Consider the following 22,902-nt stretch of genomic DNA (forward strand, 5'->3'; position numbering starts at 1 on the left):
CAAAAAGTGTTTGATTTCTTTTCATTTAAGTAACAGGAACAATATCAAACAGTACACAATTAATTATAATGAATTTGTAAATGTTTTACTGTTAATTAAAATAAATGCTAATTATTATTACTATTATTATTATTATAAGTCCGTGATTAGAGAGTGATTGAATACTGTAAAAAAAAATCAAAGTTGTAAATAATAGCTATAAATATTCATGTTTTACAAGAAAATACTGTTTGACTGTTTCTACTTCAAAAGTGTTTTACTTCTCATTTCTGAGTGAAAATTGTAGGTTGAAATAAAATTACAGGACAACAAGTTCTTGTCAGAGTTTATTGTCTTGTAGATGTTATAGGCCTACTGTACATTTGTCAGCATCTGTAACGGTTGAACAGGTGTAATGAATTCCATAAACATATCAATACATGTACGAAAATAACACTCAAAATAAGATTATAAGGATTATTACATTATAACGATAAATGTCAGATTATAAGGAAATTTTCACTTGAAAATCACCAAGCATAAAAAACTATAAGCAACAGCATTAAATCACAGTAACAGAGCAGAGGATATTCAGTAAACGTTTGACAAAGTTATTTCAGATTGCAGAAAGTTTTCTAACAGTAAAGCAATATTCTATCATTTCAAATAGGCAAATCATAAAGTTGATATATAATGAGCAGAAAGTGAATATTAACAGATGCCTGTTGAATATGCAGTAAGGCATAAAATGTATTTTGTTAGACTCAATATTTTTTATATGTTGACATAAGACTCTTCTAAATGAATGAAACATCTTGTAGACCACACTGTTTCAGAACCAAATATACTCTGTTTTAACATTTAACAGTCATCTTCTTAAATGTGTGGAAGCTGTAGCTAAAAAATAATACATTTTTTCAACTCACAGAGACTGTCAATTTTCAATTAACATTTCATTTGGTTCCGATCCATAGTTTTTCGTCATAAACAGAGCAGGCTGTGACCCACAATTAGGTTACGCTTAATCAGGTTTTATGCAATACATCAAAAGCAGATATTTAATTTGTATTTTGATTATGTACACAGTATGGTGTTAAATTTAACACAGCTCAGTGTTTATATGGAGATATAAATGACAGAAATAAGGTCAAACTGGTTTGTAATAAGAGATATTTAATGTCTTTTCAGTTGATTTCATCTAAGGCTGTGTCTGGAAGTCAGTTTTAGTTCTTTTGTTTCTCTTTTCTTCAGTGATTCTGCTTGTTATCATCAGGTGTCTTCAATAATCAAACAATCATCACTCAATTAATAACTTAATTATCTAATTAAATCTAACACTGCTTCAGTGTTACTGTAACACCCTGCTGTTGGTTCCCATATAAACACAGAGCGGAGTTTATTTAACACCAGAGAATTTACTGTGCAGAAACTCTTGTATATTGCGTCAGACTTCGTATCAACAAATCATCAAAACTGTTACGCAGATTCTGGAAAAATGCAACTATAGCATCACAAACACCCTTAACAATTTTCCAGAATTTTTCCCATGTGGTCATCTGTGCCAATTCGTATAACTCATTAGTGTAGTATCCTTGATTCCTCTCTATCATTGTGTCAATCTTCAGCAGTAGATCACTGACCTGCCGTCTGTCAGTCAGATCTTTGTTGTTGAACACATGATAATCCTGACATTTCTCTACGACTCTTTGGACAATTGCATTCCCATTAATCTCTTCCTGTATATTCACACTGATACATTCATCTCCGTATGTGAAGAGGATGATAACATGCTTCAGCACATCTTTACCAAAAACCTTCTGCACTCGGTTCAGGATCTCTTCCTCCTGCTTTGTGAATCTACCGAACGGCACAACAAATAAAAACGCATGAACTCCTGAAGCTGAGAGATACACACTCCTCGCAAACTCCCTGGAGAGCTGCTTTTCTGGAAGTTTAGTACAGAAAAACCCAGGAGTGTCGATGACCGACACAGATCTGCCATTAATCTCTGCTCTCTCAACACTAGATTTATCAGTAACAGCAGACAGACTTATTCCACATGGGAATCTGTTTTTCTCTCCCAGTATAGTGTTTCCTGAGGAACTTTTCCCAACTCCGGTCTTCCCCAGGAGGACGATATTAATATTGCCATTGTTCTGCAGTGGCGCTTCTACATGTTCCAGGAAGACAGAAAATGTTCATCATTCTGCATATTATTTATATATACACATTATCATGTCGTGTTGTGTGTGTGTGTGTGTGTGTGTGTGTGTGTGTGTGTGTGTGTGTGTGTGTGTGTGTGTGTGTGTGTGTGTCTGTGGTCAATACAAGATTTACCTGCATTATTCCTCCTGTGACGCAGATTTTCAGCCTGTGTGAGATTATCAGACACATTCATAATAAAGTATTATAATCATGAAAAACATCAAATGAGCTGATGTGTCTATGATTTTAGGTGAAAAATGTCTGAATTAATGTTTTTATACCATTGTCTGCTTTTGTTCTGTTCGTAACTGAGAGATCTGTAAAAACAGCAAATCTTCATTATAATTTTGCACAAAATAATCCAGTGAACAGAAACATATAAAATATGGAAAACACAGTTTTAAACCCCTTAAATTCCTCTTTCATGTCATTCCTTTCTATTCAAAAACTAATGTTAAAAATAAATGTTAAAAATAATCAGTGCTGTTTATTTGGGGATATTTTGGGGATAATTAATTTTATTTTATCAATCAATAAATTCCACTTGAAACAAACCTTGTTGTATTATTTTAATTTAATACTGTGAAGCTGCTTTGATACAATCTGTATTGTGAAAAGCGCTATATAAATAAACTTGACTTGACTTGACTTTATCTGTGAGTTGCAGTTGCAGAGCTTCTGACTTCCTGTTTTTGTGCTGTTTGTTCTCCAGACTGGAAACTGACAGTGTGATGTTATCATGTGTGATTTTATCATCTGTGATTTTATCTGGATATTATTTTACATGCCAAATATCTAGGTACTGAAATGTTTGCATACCAACAGATATGAACCTTGAAGCTGGTAAAAATGGATAACTTTGGTGAAAATTAAGTCCTAATAAAACACTGGGTTCACAGATTTAGAGCACTAAACTGTTTAGGACCAGTTAATAGTTTAAAGTATACAGTAAAAAGTTTCTTCTCTGGGTTCATCTTTTGTTCCAGCATCAGAGAGAAAAACTTTTCTATGTCTGTTTTATAACACACTGACTAAAAGAAGACAATGATGACAAATATCCATGTTAAATCTGCTATTAAAATGTAAGGATGTGAAAATACTCACTTCAATGCTGATCTTCAGACTCTTGAACTGTGTGTAGTTTAGATTCAGTTTTCGACCCATCACAGATTTATAAACTCTCCAGATGTGATCGGCTCCACCCACATGAACAAGAGAGAGCTCAATGGAAATTTACTGAGTCTAAGATGAAACCGCATATAACAGAGAGCAGTCATTTTTACATGATTATAAATGATGACTTGATATTTACCTAAGTCTGTTTGAAACTATAATGATATTTAATTATAAATTTGTGTGGGACACAATATCACTTATATAACACAATTACATCAAAGACCATCATAGTGACTAATGTGAAACCTTGAACTTTCTGTAAATGATTAGCAGATGAAGATTTAGTCACTCTGGGCTGATGTAGATGTAGATTTATGAAGACATATGCCATAATAATATACACTTAAAATAGATACATGAATAAACATCATAAATAGTAATGAGGACACAAAGTTGGATTTGATTAAACAGTAAACTATAGCAAAAATTGAATGTTGTATTTGGTTGAATCAATACTCAATACTAGGAATAAATAACACACATTGATTGTGAGCAGATACAACATTACTGAATGTGTTATCACGTCTTATTTTACTGTTTTGGTTTCAAAGGCTACTTCATTATTAACATTAATTCGTTTGTTGACCTTTATTTCCAGATAACAACACATTCTGAATCTCAGACCCTGGTCATAAAATCGGAGGCTTGAAAGAAAAAGATTCGCTTGAAGAAGAGTTTAGAAGTGGGCGGGTCAATCGAGAGTAAAAATAGTAAGTACAGAACCGTCATTTTGATGAAGCCAGTGTCTGTGAACCATTTTACAGCATTTCTCTCCGTGTTGTGATTGAATGTGATCACAGAAACCTAAGCAAGATTATCTGCAGATATTAACCTATTTCAACCAACAACCGAGACAAAACAACTGGTAAGGCGACTCTTCTGGGTCCTAAACATAATAACTCGTATACATGACTTGATCAGTAGCCTATTTGTTTTTAACGCCTCGGATACTCGATAACACGAGCTGATGCTGAACGTGCGCCTGTTGGTCAGGGTATATTCTGGCAAACCGTTTGCCAATCACGTCTGGCAATCGGCAAAGCAAACTGTGGCACACGCCATTTACCAACAAGCGGTGGGTAATTCGCAAAGCACAATGTTATTTTCTGTTTCCCCAGCACGATACCATAGAACGGCATAAAGTAAGAGGTTTGAGAAGTAAGAGGCGGGGCACCAGTTAAAAAAAATTCAAAGTTAAAGTTCACGCAAACAGGTATTAATAGACAAGGTTTAGTCAAATATTGATTGTTTATAGCTGAATTAGTAGAACGCAATATTTGGAACATAGATAGAATATAGCCAAGGGGAGTGCGGGGCACAACCTAACGCGGGGCTACACTGTTAAAAAAAACCCGTGAAATTTACGGTAAAAAACCGGCAGCTGTGGTTGCCAGTATTTTACCGTAAAAAATAAGGTAGCAACCTTTTATGTTTTACGGGATTTAAATTTACGGGCAAAAAAACATAATGTAAAAAAACCCCTGTGAAATTTACGGTAAAAAACGTTAGCTTGGTTGCCAGTATTTTACCGTAAAAAATATGGTAGCAACCTTACTTAAAAAAAAAAAAAAAAAAAAACCTTCAGCAGGATTTAAATGTGTGGTAAAAAAAAAATATATCAGCTGTGGTTCCCAGTACTTTACCATAAAAAATACAGTAGGAACCTTTTAGTTTCCACGGGACAACAGTTATATTACATAAACCGATAAATGTTATCATTAAATTTCACTGAAGTATTAAAGTTTACTTTATATCTTTGCAATATACTGAAAACCATCATAATAACACAAATGGCAAAAAAAAAAAAAAAAAAAAAAACACGATGATTTGAGTATACCATTAGTTTTTCACAATCTGAGGTACATGGTAATATTGAGAAGGTGCACAGTGTCATACACACAAACACAAAACACCATCATGGTGACATACACACGTGACTCCAAATAATGGCATAAACATTCATTAAACAATATATGATGTAATATAAACCAAACAAATATAATATAAACTGATAACAAAAACCAAGAAGAAACATAATTATTTAAATTAAATAGCATCAAATGTGAAGTGTCACACAGGGAATTCTGGGAATGTCCATTTAGAGAAACAACAGGAACAGAAAAAAGAGACGAGCAGAAACACAAGACCTACAACTGACTTCAGCCACAGCCTCAGATGAAATCAACTGAAGATAAAAAACATTACATCTGTGAAGATCTCAGCAGAGGAGGATTAAACAACTCCACAAACAGCATTACCAGCTTCACTTATTACTAACCAGACTGACTTTATTTCTGTCAGACGCCTACAGTTCTGTTTGAGAATTAACAGAGGTTTAGATGTTGATGATTTATTGTTTCATTTGAAGTCACCATGATGGAGATCAGTGACTGCTTTAGTTGGGGTTTTGACCCTTGACTTTCTAACTTTAGTTTTTCTCTGCCTGCTGTATCTCTGTGTTTATAAGACATGTTGATTATGGCTAGGAAATCAGAGAGAAAATGAATCGTGTGATGGCAGTTGTGAATCAATGATGGCACACACAGATGTCACTGAACTCATTAAAATCCTTCTTTCTGACTTCGGTTTATGTTGTTGGTTACTGAATCTGCATAAATGCCCAGACTTTTTGATATAATATAAAGGATTTCTTAAAAGTTGTTTAAAAAAAAAAAAATCATTTTTTAAGGCACACACAGACATCAAGATTCAGTCAATGCATCTCAACAATGGTGAGGAGCAGAATATTCAATTAGGAAAAGTAAATTACATAGACAATTCAGATCATAATTTATTCATACCGCAATGCATGATGGGAGCCATTAATGAGTTGTGATTGGTGGCAGCCACTGCAACATGCTTTATTATTGTCACCATTGTTGAGATTCACAGGCTGATTATTGATGTCTGTGTTTTAAATGAATTTATCTGAAAGTCTTTTGATCAGAACAATGTTTATTAAATATTTTGAATTGTAAGTAAAGTACTGATAATTATAGGCTGAAGAATCACTAAACTGCTGCTAACAAGTTAAACCAAACTATCTCAATAAGTTTCCTTTTTCAGATCACAGCATGATTGTCAAAACATAACCACCACTATAAGATAACATTTTACTTTGTTCATTTAACTGTTATAAATTAATAACAGCAGACAAACAACAATAAATATTAAAGTAAACAAATAATGGTCTAGAGCCCAACTAAAGCAAACACCCATCACCTTAATGGTAACTTACAATTTGTGATTTTCTTCTTCAGTGATTCTGCTTGTTAACATCAGGTGTCTTCAATAATGCTCAATCATCACTAAATTAATCACTTAATTATCTCCTCAGCCCTAAATGCCGCTCCATCTGAAAGCAGGTGATGGTGATTTACTACTAATCAAGGAACCGGCTTTACTGACGAGATGCGCATAACCATATCGCGATTTAAATCGCCCAGCCCTAATTGAGCCTCCAATCAAAACTCATCAGTATCTCCCAGCATGCATTGCAGCAGGAATACATTATGCTGAATTGCCTTAGTATTTTCTTTTATTATTATATCTGCTTTTATTTTTGATGTTGTTTTTGTTGCAGCTTTTTAGTAGCTTGTTTTGTGATGTTCAGAGTTTTATCTGATTATTGTGTTGATTGTCACCGTTGTTGAGATTCATATGCTGAATCTTGATGTCTGTGTTGGTTTAAATCAAGCAGTAGTTTAAATCCTTTTTTCTACACCATGTATTTTTAAAGTTCTTCAGATTATCTGTTGCTCATTTACAGAAATATTATACTCAATAATATGAAATATTTATTTGTAATATTATAATCAATATTATCACTTCGCTCAAAGTGAGAGATAAGACTCTTTATGAGGTCAGTGAATCAGGCCACAATATGACGATTTTCTCACCATTAACCTGCCATCATCACCTGGTCACATTTTTTCTCTGATTTTCATGCCATAACATTTGTGTTATATAACCACACAGTTAAGGCAGTCAGAGTAAATCTAAAGTTAAAAAGTCAGAGAGCCCAACTAAAGCAAACACTCATCTCCATAATGGTAACTTCAAACTTTATCATTTTCAATAAAACATCAACGTCTAAACCTCTGGTAATTCTAAATAATTAGATTACAGGAAACCACAGCTGGCAGGTTTTTATATATTTTTTTTTATATAAAAGTTCAGTTCAATGTTCAATGCCATAAAACCTAAAATATTACTACCGTATTTTACCGTATAAACTTTAGTTCAGTGCCGTAAAAGCAAAAACAATTCTACCGTATTTTTTACGGTAAAGTACTGGCAACCACAGCTGCCAGTTTTTTTCCGTAATATTTAGATCACTGCCGTAAAACCTAAAATATTACTACCGTATTTTTTACGGTAAATCGCTTTCAACCAGCTGCCAGTTTTTTACCGTAAACTTTAGTTCAATGCCGTAAAACATAAATATTTATACCGTATTTTTTACGGTAAAGTACTGGCAACCAGCTGGCAGTTTTTCACCGTAATTTTTAGTTCAATGATGTAAAACTTTGTAAAATTAGTAAACATTTGCTACCGTATTTTTTACGGTAAGGTACGGTAAATGCAACGGTAAGTTTTTTTTTTACAGTGTACTTCCAAAATCCGTACATTTAACAGTATATTAATGTAAAATTACATGAAATGTCCTGTGAGAGCTATTACAGTTTTCACTGTATATAGTAAGGGTACATGCCGTTAAGGAATTAACATTTTTTTTCCGTTGCTTTTTTACAGTTTTTTACTGTTAAAATTACGAACATTTTTAACAGTGTAGTTAGGACATGCAGAGCAAATTAAAGTTTTCTAGTGGTATGTATTCTAGTGATGGGGACGAGACCGCCTATGCCAAGTCCGAGTCAAGACCGAGTCTTTGAAGGAACAAGTCCGAGATGAGTCAGAGAAAGCAGAAATCGGTCTCGAGACCGGTCTCCTACATCACTATGAGCAGCAAAAAATAGACTCAGCTCCGAAACCCCCGCTTCACTGCTGCTCACCCGCTGCTCCTGCTCCCGGTGTGAATGCACTCATTGATTAACATGCACGCCGGAAAAAAAATACGCGCCGATGAATCTTGTGGTGTGAAACGGCAGTAAGGCTGTGTCTGGAAGTCAGATGTAGTTCTTGTGTTTCTCTTTTCTTCAGTGATTCTGCTTGTTATCATCAGGTGTTTTCAATAATCAAACAATCATCACTCAATTAATCACTTAAAGGAGAACTCCGGTCAATTTTAACATTGAGCTCATTTTTTTTTTGTAAATTTGGAGTGCTGTCAGTACAGAGAACAACGACAAAAATCGGTGTTGCCTACACCGTGTTATCCTATTTTTAAAATTTGCACCCTGTTGACTTCAATGGGGCAAGTTTTAAACCTGCTTTTAGCCTCTTAACATCCTTGATGTGTCATTACAAGTGCACAGCCAATGTGAGTGATTCCTTCAGAGTGAACACGAGTGAATCTGACTGCAGTAGATGTGCAAGATATGAATAAAAATGATGTTATTTCAGCCAGCGCAAATACCTGTATTTACATCCTGTTTTCGGTCGAAGTCCACAGTAGTCGATTGTCGAGTTCTCCACTGTTGCTTAGTTACCTATGATCACGCGCGTGAACTCGACAATCGACTACTGTGGACTTAGACCGAAAACAGGATGTAAATACACTTCAGACTCTTCTGTGAAGTGGTCTGAACATACTTTTGTGTCCACGTGTATCTGTAACGTTAGATATTAAATGATTGTTATCGATTGTTGAGTTCACACAGTTAGTTATACCTATCACGTGTGTGAACTCGACAATACTAATTAGAACTAATAGTTTGATAGCTAGCTAATGCAATCTTATTATTTAGACGTGACAAAAATAAAAGAAATTCGATTCAATTAACTTAATTGGGTTGTTTACAAAAAGACTTTATAATATGTTGAAATTATATGAACATTAACTTAATTGATTCATGTGGAACCGATGGACATGATCAAATCATGTAAATCCAACACGCATTTTTTTTTTTTTTTCAGTACGGAGGTTCTAAACGCAGATGTTCAGCAAAAGATCAATCGGAATCCAAACATTCAAATCAGGCTTCAGAGATTTTCTTCATACGGATCCCATTCTCAGGCATGCTTAATAATGAACAAATCATTGATAAATGTACATCTAGTGAAGAAAACCAAAATGGCAGCAGAACCTATAAATTAATTGACGGAGTTCCTTCAGACACTGACATAAGGATAAGAAAATCTTATGTCATGTCATTCGACAATAGAACCAAGAATGCTGAATGGGTGTATGAGATACTGAACAAGAGTACTTTACCTGAAAATATGATAGCTGAAAGGGATCCAAAGTGTCCGAAGCAAATGAGCTTTGGAACGAACACATTTAATGACGAACACTATCATCAAGGTCATCTTGCTGCGGCTGCCAATCACACGTGGTGTATGGAAGCCTATCATGACACTTACTTGATGAGCAACATGGCACCACAGCTTAGGGACTTAAACAGCAGCGTCTGGACAAAACTTGAGAATCATTGTCGAGACATAGTTATGAAAGACAATGTCCGTAATGTGCATGTGTACACTGGACCACTTTACCTGAGTGAGCAAACAGAAGGAACTGATACTGAGTCTGAGTCTGAGAATTTATATCTGTCTGACCCAAGTGAAATGGAGCGTTTGGGAGGAAAAGTAAAGCCAACTCACTTCTTTAAGGTGGTAATTGTTGAAAACGAGGATGGGACACTAAAAGAGCCAGATTGCTATCGGATGCCCAATAAGAATACAGAACATGAGACAACCTTAAAAATGTATAAAATCGACATGGCAGACATAAAAGACAACAAAAATAAAAAAATTGATTTACTATCTGTTACGGTCTTGGACCTGTTAGCTCCTCCTCCTCTGCGGTTTGCCTGTTCGTTATGTCTTCCCTAATAGGTGAGCAGAGCACAGGTGTGGCGTGTTGCGGGTGATTGCTCCAGGACCGCGTGTGCTTGTTTCCAGTATCCTGGGTGTTAAAAGCTCTCCAGACCGGGTTGAAAGAGGCCGCCGCTTCTCCTTCTCTCCTGCACCGTTTTGCTGATTTTGTTTCCTTTTGCATGACACTTCACATACCCTGATGGCATACGTTTTCATTTCTTAAGTTTAACAATTACACTGACTTTATTTATTTTACGTTGCTCATTCTTTATCTTTAATAAATATATTTTTGAAATCAAATAATCCGCGTGGTCTCCCCTCTCTGTTGCATAGCCCGGTAGGCTGTATGTAACAGATTGGTGGCTCGTCAAGGGATTTGAACGTTCGGGATCTGAAACGATAAACAGACTGAGGGGGTTCGTCAAAATAAGGATTTGGAATAACATCGGTAAATATATATTTGTTGATGCTTATAACTAGGTTTTGAATAGCCTAGTCGTTAGAGGTTTAATATATTTTAGGACCGTTTTCATTCGTTTGATTTGGAAAGCGCTTTTTGTTAGTTCATTGAGTTGAACGTTTTTGTTTTGAATCATTGGGAAGACGCATGTGGATTAGTTTGAAAATTAATTGCGTATTAAGTTATTTAATTATTTTTCGTTATTGGTGCGGAGAGGAGGAGAATATTTTGTTAAATTTGTGCCTGAGCTGTTTCAAAGTGGCGTAAGCCAGGTTGAAGAATTTGCGGTGAGCTATTGTTTGGTAAGTGTGGGTCTGCACTGCGCGTTCAATATTGAGTCTATTGATAAAGTATTCGATAAAATTATCGGAGTGTTGCGAGTGCCCGTCAAGTTTTTTTTATTTTTGTTTGTTATTTTAGTTTGTTATTTTTGTGCTATCCTGGGCAGAGGGCACCGTCGTGGATGCCTGCTTTAACGACATTTTGTCGGGGGAGTTAAGGCACCGCTGATATTGTGTATTAAAGATCTCTGTCCTTGGGAGATGCATGAAGAGGATCGCTGTTTTTTTTTCCTTTCTTCCTTTTTATAGGGCAGCTCCGTTTTGTCTCGTCTTGATGCGCAGTGTTGTGGCCACGCTTACATTTGAAAAGGTGAGCTTGTTTTTCTTTAGAATCTGTAAGAATTGTATGCTGTAGGATTAGTTAATTTTTTGGCTAGTTTGGAGGATTTTTTTTTAGCTCCATCTGTGGAGGTTCTGAATAATTTGACAAAGGATCAGTTGCGTCAAGTTTGTGAACATTATAACTTTGACCTGGGTTTACCCAGAACAGCGAAATTAACTCAGATCAGAGTGTCAGTTCAGGCGGAATTGGTCGTTAGGAATATTCTTTCGTCACCTGCATCTCTAATTATGGAGGAGTTAGAGTTCGGAGAAGCAACGTCGACACCTCTTTCGACAGAGTTTTCTAAAATGTCACTTACGTTTGAGCAACAAAAGGCGTTGATAGAAATGCAACAGAGAGAAAGAGAAGCTCAACGTGAGGCAGAGCAGAGAGAGAGAGAAGCTCAACGTGAGGCAGAGCAGAAAGAGAGAGAGGCAGAACGTCGAGAGAGAGCAGCTCAACGTGAGGCAGAGCGTCAATTAGAGATGGAAAGAATAAAAAATGAACGTGAGGTGGCTTTAGAACGGCTGAGACTGAGCGCTGAAGGTAGGCTTCCAGTTGATGGGGATGAGGGTACTCTTCCTAGGGGGTCTGTGCGGTCCCCTGATATATCTAACATGGTTAGGTTGCTGCCGAAATTCAATGAGAGAGATCCAGATATATTCTTTTCTTTATTTGAGAGTGTGGCTGATGACCGTGGCTGGTCTGACTCTGAAAGAACGTTGTTACTCCAAAGTGTTCTTGTAGGTAGAGCACAAGAAGCGTTTATTGCGTTGCCTGTGCCAGATAGAAAAAAATATGTCAAAGTAAAAGAGGCAGTGCTTAAAATTTATGAATTAGTTCCTGAAGCTTATCGTTTGCGGTTTCGCAGCTGGAGAAAGGGAGATAAACAGACGTATACAGAGGTAGCGAGGGAATTGTACAGCCACTTTAATCGTTGGTGCTCTGCGGTGGGAGTCACTACTTTTGAAGATTTGTCTAATCTGATTGTTTTAGAACAGTTCAGAAATATTCTTCCTGAGCGTGTTGCTACCTATGTATTTGAGCATAAGATGAAAACCGCCGCAGAAGCCGCAGTCATGGCTGATGATTTTGCTTTGACACATAAGTATAGTTTTAAAGAAAACAATACAGGTAAGGGTTATCAGGAACAACGTTTTGGACGTTTCAATAGAGTTTTGGGGTCTTCGTTGGGTTCATTTGAGTCACCTACTCAGAGTAGAATAGATTCACACTCTAGTCAGTCACACAGAGGTGCTGTGAGTTTTCGCAGAGATTCTAGGTTTTCTGCGTTTACACCTGCTAGTCAGGCTAAGAATGATGCTGATGTGTGTCGATACTGCTTGGAAAAGGGGCATTGGAAGAAAGACTGTCCTGTTTTAAAGGGGAAAAGTCAGAGAAGGGGTACTGAGGTTGTTAGGGGGGTCACACTTGCTGTATCTGAGTCAGTGATACCTGCTAAAGTTTTGGTGGGTGAGACTGAGGTTAAAACTGAAGGCGTTGTGATTTCACCTCAGCCATCGGGCCTGAGTTCTGTGGAAGTTAGTGAGAGAAATGGTAGGGCTGATTCAGTTATAGCGGGTGGAAGTGGTTACTTTCCTTTCGTTACTGATGGTCTTGTTTCACTGGTGGGTAGTTCCATCCAGGTGCCAGTTAAAATACTTAGGGATACAGGGGCATCGGAGTCTTTTATCCTGGAGTCTGTTTTGCCTTTTTCTGCTGACTCAAGTACTGGGAACAATGTTTTAGTCCGGGGGATTGGGTTGCAGGTTGTTTCTGTTCCTTTGCACAGAGTTAATCTGCGGTCTGATTTAGTACAGGGGGAAGTAAAGATAGCAGTCCGCCCTTCCTTACCAATAGAGGGCGTCCATCTTCTTTTGGGTAACAATCTGGCTGGAGAGCGTGTCTGGCGTGATATACCGCCCCCTGTAATTGTTAAGAATGTTCCCTCTATTGCAGATGACAGTGACGTTCGTGGTCAGAATTTGTCTGTCTTTACAGCTTGTGCTGTGACACGGGCTATGAGCCGTGCCTCTAATGAAGATGTTTCTCAGACTAGAGAGTTTAAGTCTGTTATTGTGCCTAATTTACCTTCTCTCTCTCCTAGTGATTTTGTTGCAGCTCAAAAAGAGGATGTGACATTAAAAGATCTGTTCGTTGGGGTGTTACCACCTGAGGAGTTGCGCAATGCAGTGAGGGGATATTTTGTTCAGGACGGGTTGTTGATTCGGAAGTGGTCTTCTCACACTGACGAAGGGGTTGAGGATCCAGTGTTTCAGGTGATAGTACCAGTTAAGTTTAGAGATTTGGTCCTACAGACAGCTCATGGGGAGGTAGCTGGGCACTTGGGGGTAAGAAAAACCTATGACCGTCTTATGCAGTACTTCTATTGGCCTCGCCTAAAGAAGGATGTGGCATCCTTCATTAAGACGTGTCATGTATGCCAGTTAACAGGGAAGCCTAATCAGGTGTTAAAGCCAGCTCCACTCTACCCTATTCCAGCTGTAGGAAAACCATTTGAACATCTGTTAATTGATTGTGTGGGACCATTGCCTCCATCTAAGTCAGGGTGTGTTTACCTGCTGACGGTGATGTGTCAGTCTACCCGATATCCTGCTGCCTATGCTTTGCGTACAATAACAACTAGATCTGTGGTGAAAGCCCTTTCACAGTTTATCTCTATTTTCGGTATCCCTCATATTATACAGAGTGACAGAGGCTCTAACTTTACGTCACGCATGTTCAGAGAAGTGCTCGAGCAGTTGCGGGTGAAACATCAACGTAGTAGTGCTTATCACGCCCAGAGCCAAGGGGTTCTGGAGCGTTTTCATCAGACACTGAAATCACTTCTCAGAGGTTATTGTGTTGAGCTTAACAGAGACTGGGAAGAAGGGCTCCCATGGTTAATGTTGGCAGCACGAGAGGTTACCCAGGAGAGTACGGGTTTCTCGCCTAATGATTTGGTATTTGGCCATAGAGTTCGTGGGCCTTTAGCAGTCTTACAGGGGGAGCTGAAGAGTCTTGAGTCTCCTGTAAATTTGTTGGACTACGTAAATGGTTTTCGGCGTAGGCTGCTTTTAGCCTGTGAGATGGCGACGGACAACCTGACTAAAGCCCAACAGAGAATGAAGAGTTGGTATGACCGTCGAGCTGAGCCAAGGGTCTTCAGTCCTGGTGATCAGGTTTTGGCCTTGTTGCCAATAGCAAACTCTCCTTTCCTTGCAAAATATACAGGTCCTTATAGGGTTGTTCGACAGGTGTCAGACTTGAATTATTTACTCTCCACACCAAATCGTAGGCGTTCCACTCAGCTCTGTCACATAAATCTGTTGAAGTCCTATTATAGCAGGTCTTCGGTCTCTGGGACAGCAGAGTCTAGTGACCTGGTTATGCCCGTTTCTTTAGCCGCAGCGGTTGAGGCTAATAGGACCTTTGAGACTCCCTACATGGTGGCAGCACGTAGTGGTGAGGATATGGTAGGTCCTGATGATGGTGTGTTGAAACCTCGTCTGAAGAATTCTGAAAAACAGGTTACAGTTGCATATTTGGGGAAGATCGTAGGGCAGGGGCAAGTGAAGCCGGTCCATGCTAAAGTGGTGGCTATTGATAAGTTTCCTGTTCCTACCACCAAAACCGAGTTGCGGCGCTTTTTGGGGATGGTAGGGTATTACCGTAGTTTTTGTTCCAACTTTTCTACGGTGGTAGCCCCTTTGACTAACCTGTTAAAAGCTAAAGTGAAATTCGAATGGACGGTGACCTCTCAGACTGCTTTTGATAATGTCAAGTTGTTGTTGACTTCGGCTCCAGTTTTGATGGCACCCTGTTTAGATCAGCCTTTCCAGATGCAGGTTGATGCAAGCCATGTGGGGGCTGGTGCGGTGCTCCTGCAGAGTGATGAGCAGGGGGTGGACAGGCCAACATGTTACTTCTCAAGAAAGTTTAATTGTCATCAGTTGAATTATTCAACTATTGAGAAGGAAACATTGGCGTTAGTTTGGGGTCTACAGCAGTTTGATGTATATTTAGCTGGGGGTGCTGTTCCTATCACTGTTTACTCAGATCATAATCCATTGACATTTCTCCACTCTTTAAAGAGTCCTAGTCAGCGCCTTATGCGCTGGGCTTTATTTTTACAGCCATACAATTTAGAGATACGGCACATTCGGGGCGTGGACAATGTTATGGCTGACGCTTTGTCCCGTGCTCCGGGTGGGCTGGAGTGAATGTTTTGTCTTGTCCCATCTTTCTCTCTCTTCCTGTTTCTGCACTCTCTTCTTTTGCCTAGTCTCCTTAAATGTAGCTTTCCAGGTACCGGGATTTGCTGGAGTTCTGGTAATGGGGAGGGGCGATTGGAGCTGGTGGAGGGGTTGGGGGGGGGCCTGTGGACCAAAGAGTTTTTCTGTCCAGTCCATGTATGCAGTTTATCTACATCTCGGAATCAAAGTTAAGTGCTCACTTTTAGATATAGAAATGATTTTTAAAATTAAAAATTGTTTATTTTGCTGTGTGGGGGTTTTTGCAGAGGCCTTTTTAGGGGCCTCTGTCTTAAGGGAGGGGGTGTTACGGTCTTGGACCTGTTAGCTCCTCCTCCTCTGCGGTTTGCCTGTTCGTTATGTCTTCCCTAATAGGTGAGCAGAGCACAGGTGTGGCGTGTTGCGGGTGATTGCTCCAGGACCGCGTGTGCTTGTTTCCAGTATCCTGGGTGTTAAAAGCTCTCCAGACCGGGTTGAAAGAGGCCGCCGCTTCTCCTTCTCTCCTGCACCGTTTTGCTGATTTTGTTTCCTTTTGCATGACACTTCACATACCCTGATGGCATACGTTTTCATTTCTTAAGTTTAACAATTACACTGACTTTATTTATTTTACGTTGCTCATTCTTTATCTTTAATAAATATATTTTTGAAATCAAATAATCCGCGTGGTCTCCCCTCTCTGTTGCATAGCCCGGTAGGCTGTATGTAACATATCATACTATTGGAAGCACATTGACGTTATTGAGGATCAGTCTGGGCTGAAATTCAAAAAACGCTGTCCCAATGTGGATATGGTGGAGTCTATACAATTACATACAATTAAATTGACAGGAGAACACAAAAATGGAGAGTTGTGCAGTGCTACAATAGATGTCAATTGCCTGTTTCAGGCGTGATTGTGTCACAGGAGCGAGGATCCCAGAATGCAACCAGACTTAAGAGTAAATGCTGAATTATTATTTTAAATGTAACTATTGGGTTTCAACTTACTCAAATATTTAACAATGCAAATGTTTAAAAAACAATTTTAAGCTGTTTAAATGCCACTTCTTATCAAGAAGCGATCTTATACATTTTTATTTATTTTGTACATAAATGGACCAGTGAACATGTTTAGAACATATTTAGTTTGTGAAACCGGTTTTGTTTTCAGTTGAGTATAACTTTCAATAAAGTCCAGTACAAACGTTACTGCCGCTCATCAACGGCAGCTTGTCACAGTTGCTAGGCGACAACAGCTTTCCTCCGTAAGCCAGACTGCCCCATTCAACAACGCTCGATTCAAACTTTGTGGACTTGGAAGGATGCAGCCTCTGAATTGGGAAATCCGCTTATAAGTGACGTGTGCAGTAAATTAGTAAATTCCCTCATTAGTGTGTTTGGATGAACTGACCACCTGAAGGAAAGTTTAGCAGTTTTTCTAGGTAATTTTTACGAGGTAATAATCCTATACTGTATATAGATGCACACCATTCAAAAACGTTTCTCATGATCTTAAACACACTGGTATAATTTTTTTGTGTGAAATTACAGTATATATTCCAGGTTAACAAATTGCATGACTTTCTCAGTAATTCCACAGTAGGACTGCTCTTGTATCTAACTGCATGCTTAGAATATCATACTGTGTTTCTACAGTGCATTTGTATTACCCAGCATGCAGTGCGGCATGAATAGATTATGCTGTAGAGTTTCTTGATGATGTCACATCTTTCAAAGTCGATTCTCAGCAGTGTTATTGTAAAATAATACTCTTTAAACATGTACATTTCTGCCAATTGTTTACAGTGCACCTTTTGATCTGAGAGATTGAGCTTAATGGCTTGAATTATTATTTTTATTGTAGACAAACATATGATTATGCTTTATTTATTTATTTACAAAACTAAATACTGTGAAATGTGCAGTTCTGCAAATTAAGGGGGTTTCTTTGAAGAAGCTAAAATAAACCTCACTTATAAAAACTGATTTATTTGACATTCTTTATGTAACACACAATTCCCATTGTTCATATTGTTTTTATAGTTTGGATGTCTTTTTTCTATTATTCTATTTTATTATCAAAACATAATGAGTGTTTCCAAATGTGTATCTGAGTGAACTAACACATTTATGTGTTTTAATAAACAGTTAGATATTCACTCATAATTATATAATTATTTCTGTACTCTTCCTTTGAGGTGTTTGCACTGGTTTTGTATTGTAATAAAGGAGCCATTAATCACGATTCTGGTGACTTCAAATAAAACATTCAATGAAACATCAAACCTCAGTTAATTCTCAATAAGAGCTCGTCTATGTAGATTCATGATGTCTAAAACATCCAGGTAATAAAATGTTCAAACAAACTCTTTATTAAACGTCACTGGACTACATAAAACAAGTAAACAACACGTTTCAGTTTTCGTCCAAACACTCAGTTGTAAAAACACAGGAAGTAACTCTGGCAAATACACACCGACTACAGTCACACACATGTGACACATATCTGACACAAGTTGTGTAACTATAACACATTAGTGTGTAAACGTTTTCAACACACTTCTGCTGTCCATGAGTAACAGGACTGAAAGTAACATGTTTGAGGTTAAGCAAAAATTACATAGTAATGCAATTCAGTAGCCACTAGCCAGTAAATTTGTGATGTAAATTTACACTTAAAACTATTGTAAAGTACTGTAAACTTGACGTTTTTATTCTAACCCATCAATAACCTATAACATTAAAAAGGCATGTTTAATTCAAATAAACATAAGAACAATGAATTTGACACATTTTGCAGTCTGTATAAACTCGTAGAAGAGATTAAAGGGATAGTTTACCCAAAACCCCACCCTTATTCCAAACACGTCTGCCTTTCGTTCATCTTTGGAACACAAATTAAGATATTTTCTGACTCCTCCATGGACAGCAATTTTATTACCACTTTCAAGGCCCGGAAAGGTAGTAAAGATTGTTAAAATAGTCCATGTGACTACAGTGGTTCAACCTAATGTTATGAAGCGATGCAAAAACAAAATAAAAAAATCGCACAAAAAGTATTCTCGTCGCATCATAGCAATAAAGTTGAACCACTTTAGTCACGTGGACTATTTTAACAAAAAGTTATTTATATACAATATTTTGTCCCCAGTCTTAAATTAACACTCCTCTGTGTACATATAGGCCCAACTACAGGGTGTTAAAATTAACACTGAAGCAGTGTTGAAGATAATGAGATAATTGATTAATTAAGTGATGATTAGTGGTGACACCTAATGTTAATAAGCAGAATAATTGAAGGAAAGAGAAACAAAAAGAACACAAAAAAGAGAAACACAAGAAATTAAAAAGAATCTTCTGCAAGATTAAAAAACACATCCTCGAAATGTATCCTAAAGGTGACATATTATGCCCCTTTGCACTTGTTTCTCTGTCCTTCAGTGATTCTGCTTATCAGGTGTTCATCAGTTTCTCAATTCACTCACTTCTTTTCATTCGAGTCGACTATATTAGTGAACTAATGTTCTAATGTAAACTAAACAGTGAATGAGGGTATAGGGTGTGATTTTGAACACAGCCTCTGAGTGTCGATTTTGAGCGCTGATAATTCACAATACAGTATATTCCTGTAGGCGATTTTCTCGAAAACAACAAATATAACCCAGAATGCATTGTTTTCTACGGTATATTACTGTTTTAATGAAAATGGTATGATACTGTCAGAATTTGGCCTTTTTTTACAGCAAGGGTTAACAGTGCACAGTATGTTCTCGCAAACTTTACATATGGTTCCCTTATACTTACACATAAGTACTTTATAGGTACACTATAATTACCAAAAGTTTGCTGTAAATTCCTTTTAATTACGCAGTATTGCGGGCTGTAATCTACAGCATTACCAAATATTCATAAATATACAACCATGTTGAATTTCAGCCCATAAAAATGCAAACCGTAAAAATACAATTCATTAAAATGCAATGAATGCGTTTTTTTTTTTTTTTTTTTTTTTTTTTTAAAGACATTTGCCATTATTTTTCTTCCATAAGTAACTATAACAATAAAAAGAAGCATTAATGTTTTTTGTTTTTGTTTTTTTCTCTCAGAATTATTACATCATGACACATCTGTCTGGTTTGTTTTTCAGTTTTTCAACTTCTTGTAGTAGTTCTTTTATCTCTTCTCCTTTCTGGACCTGCAGATGTTGATAGAGTTTTTCCAGTAGTTCATGTTGTTTCTGACGTTCTTCCAGCATCAGTTTGAGCTCCTGAACGTGCTGCTCATTTCTCTCTCTGAAATCATTCAGTTCTTCTGCTTTTTTTCTGGCTTCATCTTCATGTTTCTTCTTTATGACTTTTATTTTCTCTTCATATTCCTTTTTCATTTCATTTCTCTCTTTCTCTTCTCTTTCTTTTCTCTTCATCTCTTCTGTTTCTCTTCTCTTGATCTCCTTTTCTCGCTCTCGTTTCAGATCTTCTGTTATTTTCTTCCATTTCTTTTTCTCTGCTTCTCGTCTCTCATCATCTGCTTGTTTTCTTCTCTCCCACTCCTCTTTTCTCTCTCGCTCCAGTCTTTCATAATATCTTCCCATTTCAGTTTTCTTTTCTTCATATTCTCTCTCATTTTCTTCTCTTTCTCTTCTCTGTTTCTCTCTCTCCTCCTCTATCTTCTGTCTTTTTTCTTCTCTCTCTTTTTCAAATCTCTTTTCCATTTTCTCCAGTTCTTCTTGTTTTTCTCTCAGTTGATCCTTGTGTTTCTCTTTTCTCTTTCTTTCTTCTTCCTTTCGTTCTCTCATCTGTTGTTTCTTTTCATTCTCCCATTCTTTCTGTTGTTGTTTAATTTCCTCTTGAATCTCTTTTCTGTCATTTTCAGCTGCCTTTATTTGTTTTTCCCATTTTTGTCTTTCTTTTTCTTCTTGTTTGATCCTCTTTCCTTCCTCCAAATCTTTCTTTTTTATTTCTTTTTCCTGTTTTATTCGTAATTCTTCTATAATACGTTCTTGTTTATTTTTCATCTTTTCTTGATCTTGTCTGTATTTCTCTTCTCTCTTTCTATCTTCTTCTTCTCTGTCCTTTTGCTGTTTTTCATACTGTAATCTCTGATGTTCAGTCTCTTTTTTCATTTCTTCTATTTTTTGATGATATTCAGCTCTTAGTTGTACTTCATCTTCTAATCGTTTCTGGTTTTCAGTCTCTCGTTTCTCCTGTTCTTCTTTTTCTTTCTCAAACTCTTTTCTGAGATTTTCCTCTTTTTCTCTCAGCTGATTCTGCATTTTCATTCTCTCCTCATCTGCTCTTTTTTTTTCTTCCTCAAGTCTCTTTATCATATTTTCCATTTCCATCTCATATTTGGCTTTTAATGTCTCATGTTGACTCTGAATTTCTCTTTCTCTTTCTTTCAGTATTTCCTCCATTTTCTTTTTAATGGACATCTCTGCCTCCTCAAACATGCTGTTAGTGAAGTATCGTCCCTGATTACTATTTTTCACTTCTTCTATCATGTTTAACAGTTTAATCACTTGAGTTTTGTCTCGTTTTTCTCTGTTATTGAAAACCAGGAATCTGTTTCCACAATCTCTGATCAGTTTCTTCAGTTCTGTATTGTTTCCTCTTTCCACATAATCTTCTATGGACACATTCTCAAGTTCGTCTCCTCTAGTGAACAGAACGATGCTGAACTGAGCAGCTTTTGAACCAAAGATATTCTTAATCAGTTGCATAGTATCATTTTCCTCCTTGGTGAATCTCCCCAAACTCAACACAATGACAAACACATGAGGTCCAGGTGACGACAGTGAAACACATTTCATTATTTCTTCCACCGCTTGATCATTTGAAAGTTCAGTGTCAAAGAGTCCTGGAGTATCAACAACAGCTACTGATCGACCATCAACTTCACCAACTCCCTTCGTACAAACGGTCGTCACTGAATCCATGCTTGGTTGACTTACAAACTCATTTCTTCTCAGAATAGTGTTTCCAGTTGCACTCTTTCCATTTCCTGTCCTCCCGATCAGCACAATCCTCAAAAACTTCAGATAATCCAAACATTCAGCACCTGAAATAATGTATGTATGTATGTATTAATATCATTAAAAGTTATCATTAATTCACACATTCATTCTTGTTTAACCAACACAAAATATGTGTCATTTTAAAGTTTAGAAACTTTACAGCAAAAACTCCAGTGTTAAATTAACTCTCCTGGGAGAATATTTGAGATCTCCCCAGCTAACAGACTTTTGTTACACTCTCAGAAAATAAAGTACATAATTGTACCTTTAGGGGTACAATGGCTTGTCACTGGGGCTGTACCCTCAAGGGTACAATATTGTACCCTTGGCATAGGGTACATATTTGTACCCTTGTGATTTGTACCTTAAGAGACCAGAATTGTACCTGTGGTGACAATAGCGTACCTTTATTTAACAGTACAAAAATGGTACAAAATTGGCTTTGACAGGGTACAATCGTTGACTATAATGAGATATATATTACACACACGCAGAAATAAAATAAAAATGTATTAAATACTTTTCATTTTCACATTTTCCAACATTTCATTTTAAACTTAATGTCTAGCTGTGACATATAAATTATTATCTATAATTATTATTATTATTAATTGTACCTTTAGGGGTACAATGGCTTGTCACTGGGGCTGTACCCTCAAGGGTACAATATTGTACCTTAACCTTTAAAGGAAACGGTACATATATGTAACTTTTAATGCTTTTTGATCCTCAAAAAGTTACATATGATCAAGGAGATACATACCTTGAGGTCCAACAGCAAACACTCCAGTGTTAATTGAACTCTCCTGGGAGTTTATATGACTCCAGACTCAAGAGTGTTAAAGTTAATGATATAATTAAGTGATTAATTGAGTGATGATTGAGCATTATTGAAGACACCTGATGTTAACAAGCAGAATCACTGAAGGAGAAAATATATATTTTTAAGACACCGTTATGGTGATCATTGTTTGCTTTAGTTGGGCTCTTGACCCTTAAATCATTAACTTTAGATTTTGTTTGGCTGTTGTATCTGAGTTATAACGGCTAGATGAACAAAGAGAAAAGTTGATCAGGTGGTGCTGGTTATGTTTTGACATCATCATAATTTGACCTGAATTACTGAACTCATTTAAAGGCTAATCTCTGACTTAAATGTTTATTGTTGATTACGGCATCACTGTGATTCTACAGCAAAAGATTTTCATCATTTTCAATATAATCTAAAT

General features: G+C 37.0%; 2 protein-coding genes across 3 annotated transcripts in view; both read right to left on the reverse strand.

The window, feature by feature from the left end:
• Window positions 1-318: 318 nt before the first annotated feature.
• On the reverse strand, window positions 319-3,377 carry LOC311292649 (GTPase IMAP family member 4-like). 2 transcript variants are annotated; one of them, XM_084412400.1, is made up of 4 exons: window positions 3,289-3,377; window positions 2,466-2,501; window positions 2,317-2,350; window positions 319-2,149 (listed from the first exon to the last, which is right to left on the reverse strand). In XM_084412400.1, exons 1-4 carry the CDS (start codon window positions 3,346-3,348, stop codon window positions 1,395-1,397), a joined length of 885 nt encoding a protein of 294 aa, XP_084268526.1. In that variant the 5' UTR covers window positions 3,349-3,377; the 3' UTR covers window positions 319-1,394. The 2 variants fall into 2 exon arrangements, with proteins under 2 accessions (XP_084268526.1, XP_084268527.1); XM_084412401.1 differs by having other exon boundaries at window positions 325-2,146.
• Window positions 3,378-18,016: 14,639 nt separating this feature from the next.
• LOC311291784 (uncharacterized protein) overlaps window positions 18,017-22,902 on the reverse strand; it is a 44,721-nt gene continuing 39,835 nt past the window's right edge. Inside the window, exon 7 of the mRNA XM_084411036.1 lies at window positions 18,017-21,717. Within this exon, the coding sequence (XP_084267162.1) occupies window positions 19,772-21,717 (1,946 nt within the window). The 3' untranslated portion in view covers window positions 18,017-19,771. The remainder of the gene's footprint in view (window positions 21,718-22,902) is intronic.

Source organism: Rutilus rutilus, assembly GCF_951802725.1.
Source record: "Rutilus rutilus genome assembly, chromosome: 1".
NCBI lineage: Eukaryota > Metazoa > Chordata > Actinopteri > Cypriniformes > Leuciscidae > Rutilus > Rutilus rutilus.

Bases quoted from the DNA above. Each gene is read 5' to 3' on its own strand.
- LOC311292649 (XM_084412400.1), bottom strand. From the start codon at position 3,348: ATGGGTCGAAAACTGAATCTAAACTACACACAGTTCAAGAGTCTGAAG. The intron at 2,502-3,288 runs GTGAGTATTTTC...CTGTTTTTACAG, and splicing joins GTCTGAAGATCAGCATTGAA to ATCTCTCAGTTACGAACAGA. The intron at 2,150-2,316 runs GTAAATCTTGTA...TGGAACATGTAG, and splicing joins TCACAGGAGGAATAATGCAG to AAGCGCCACTGCAGAACAAT.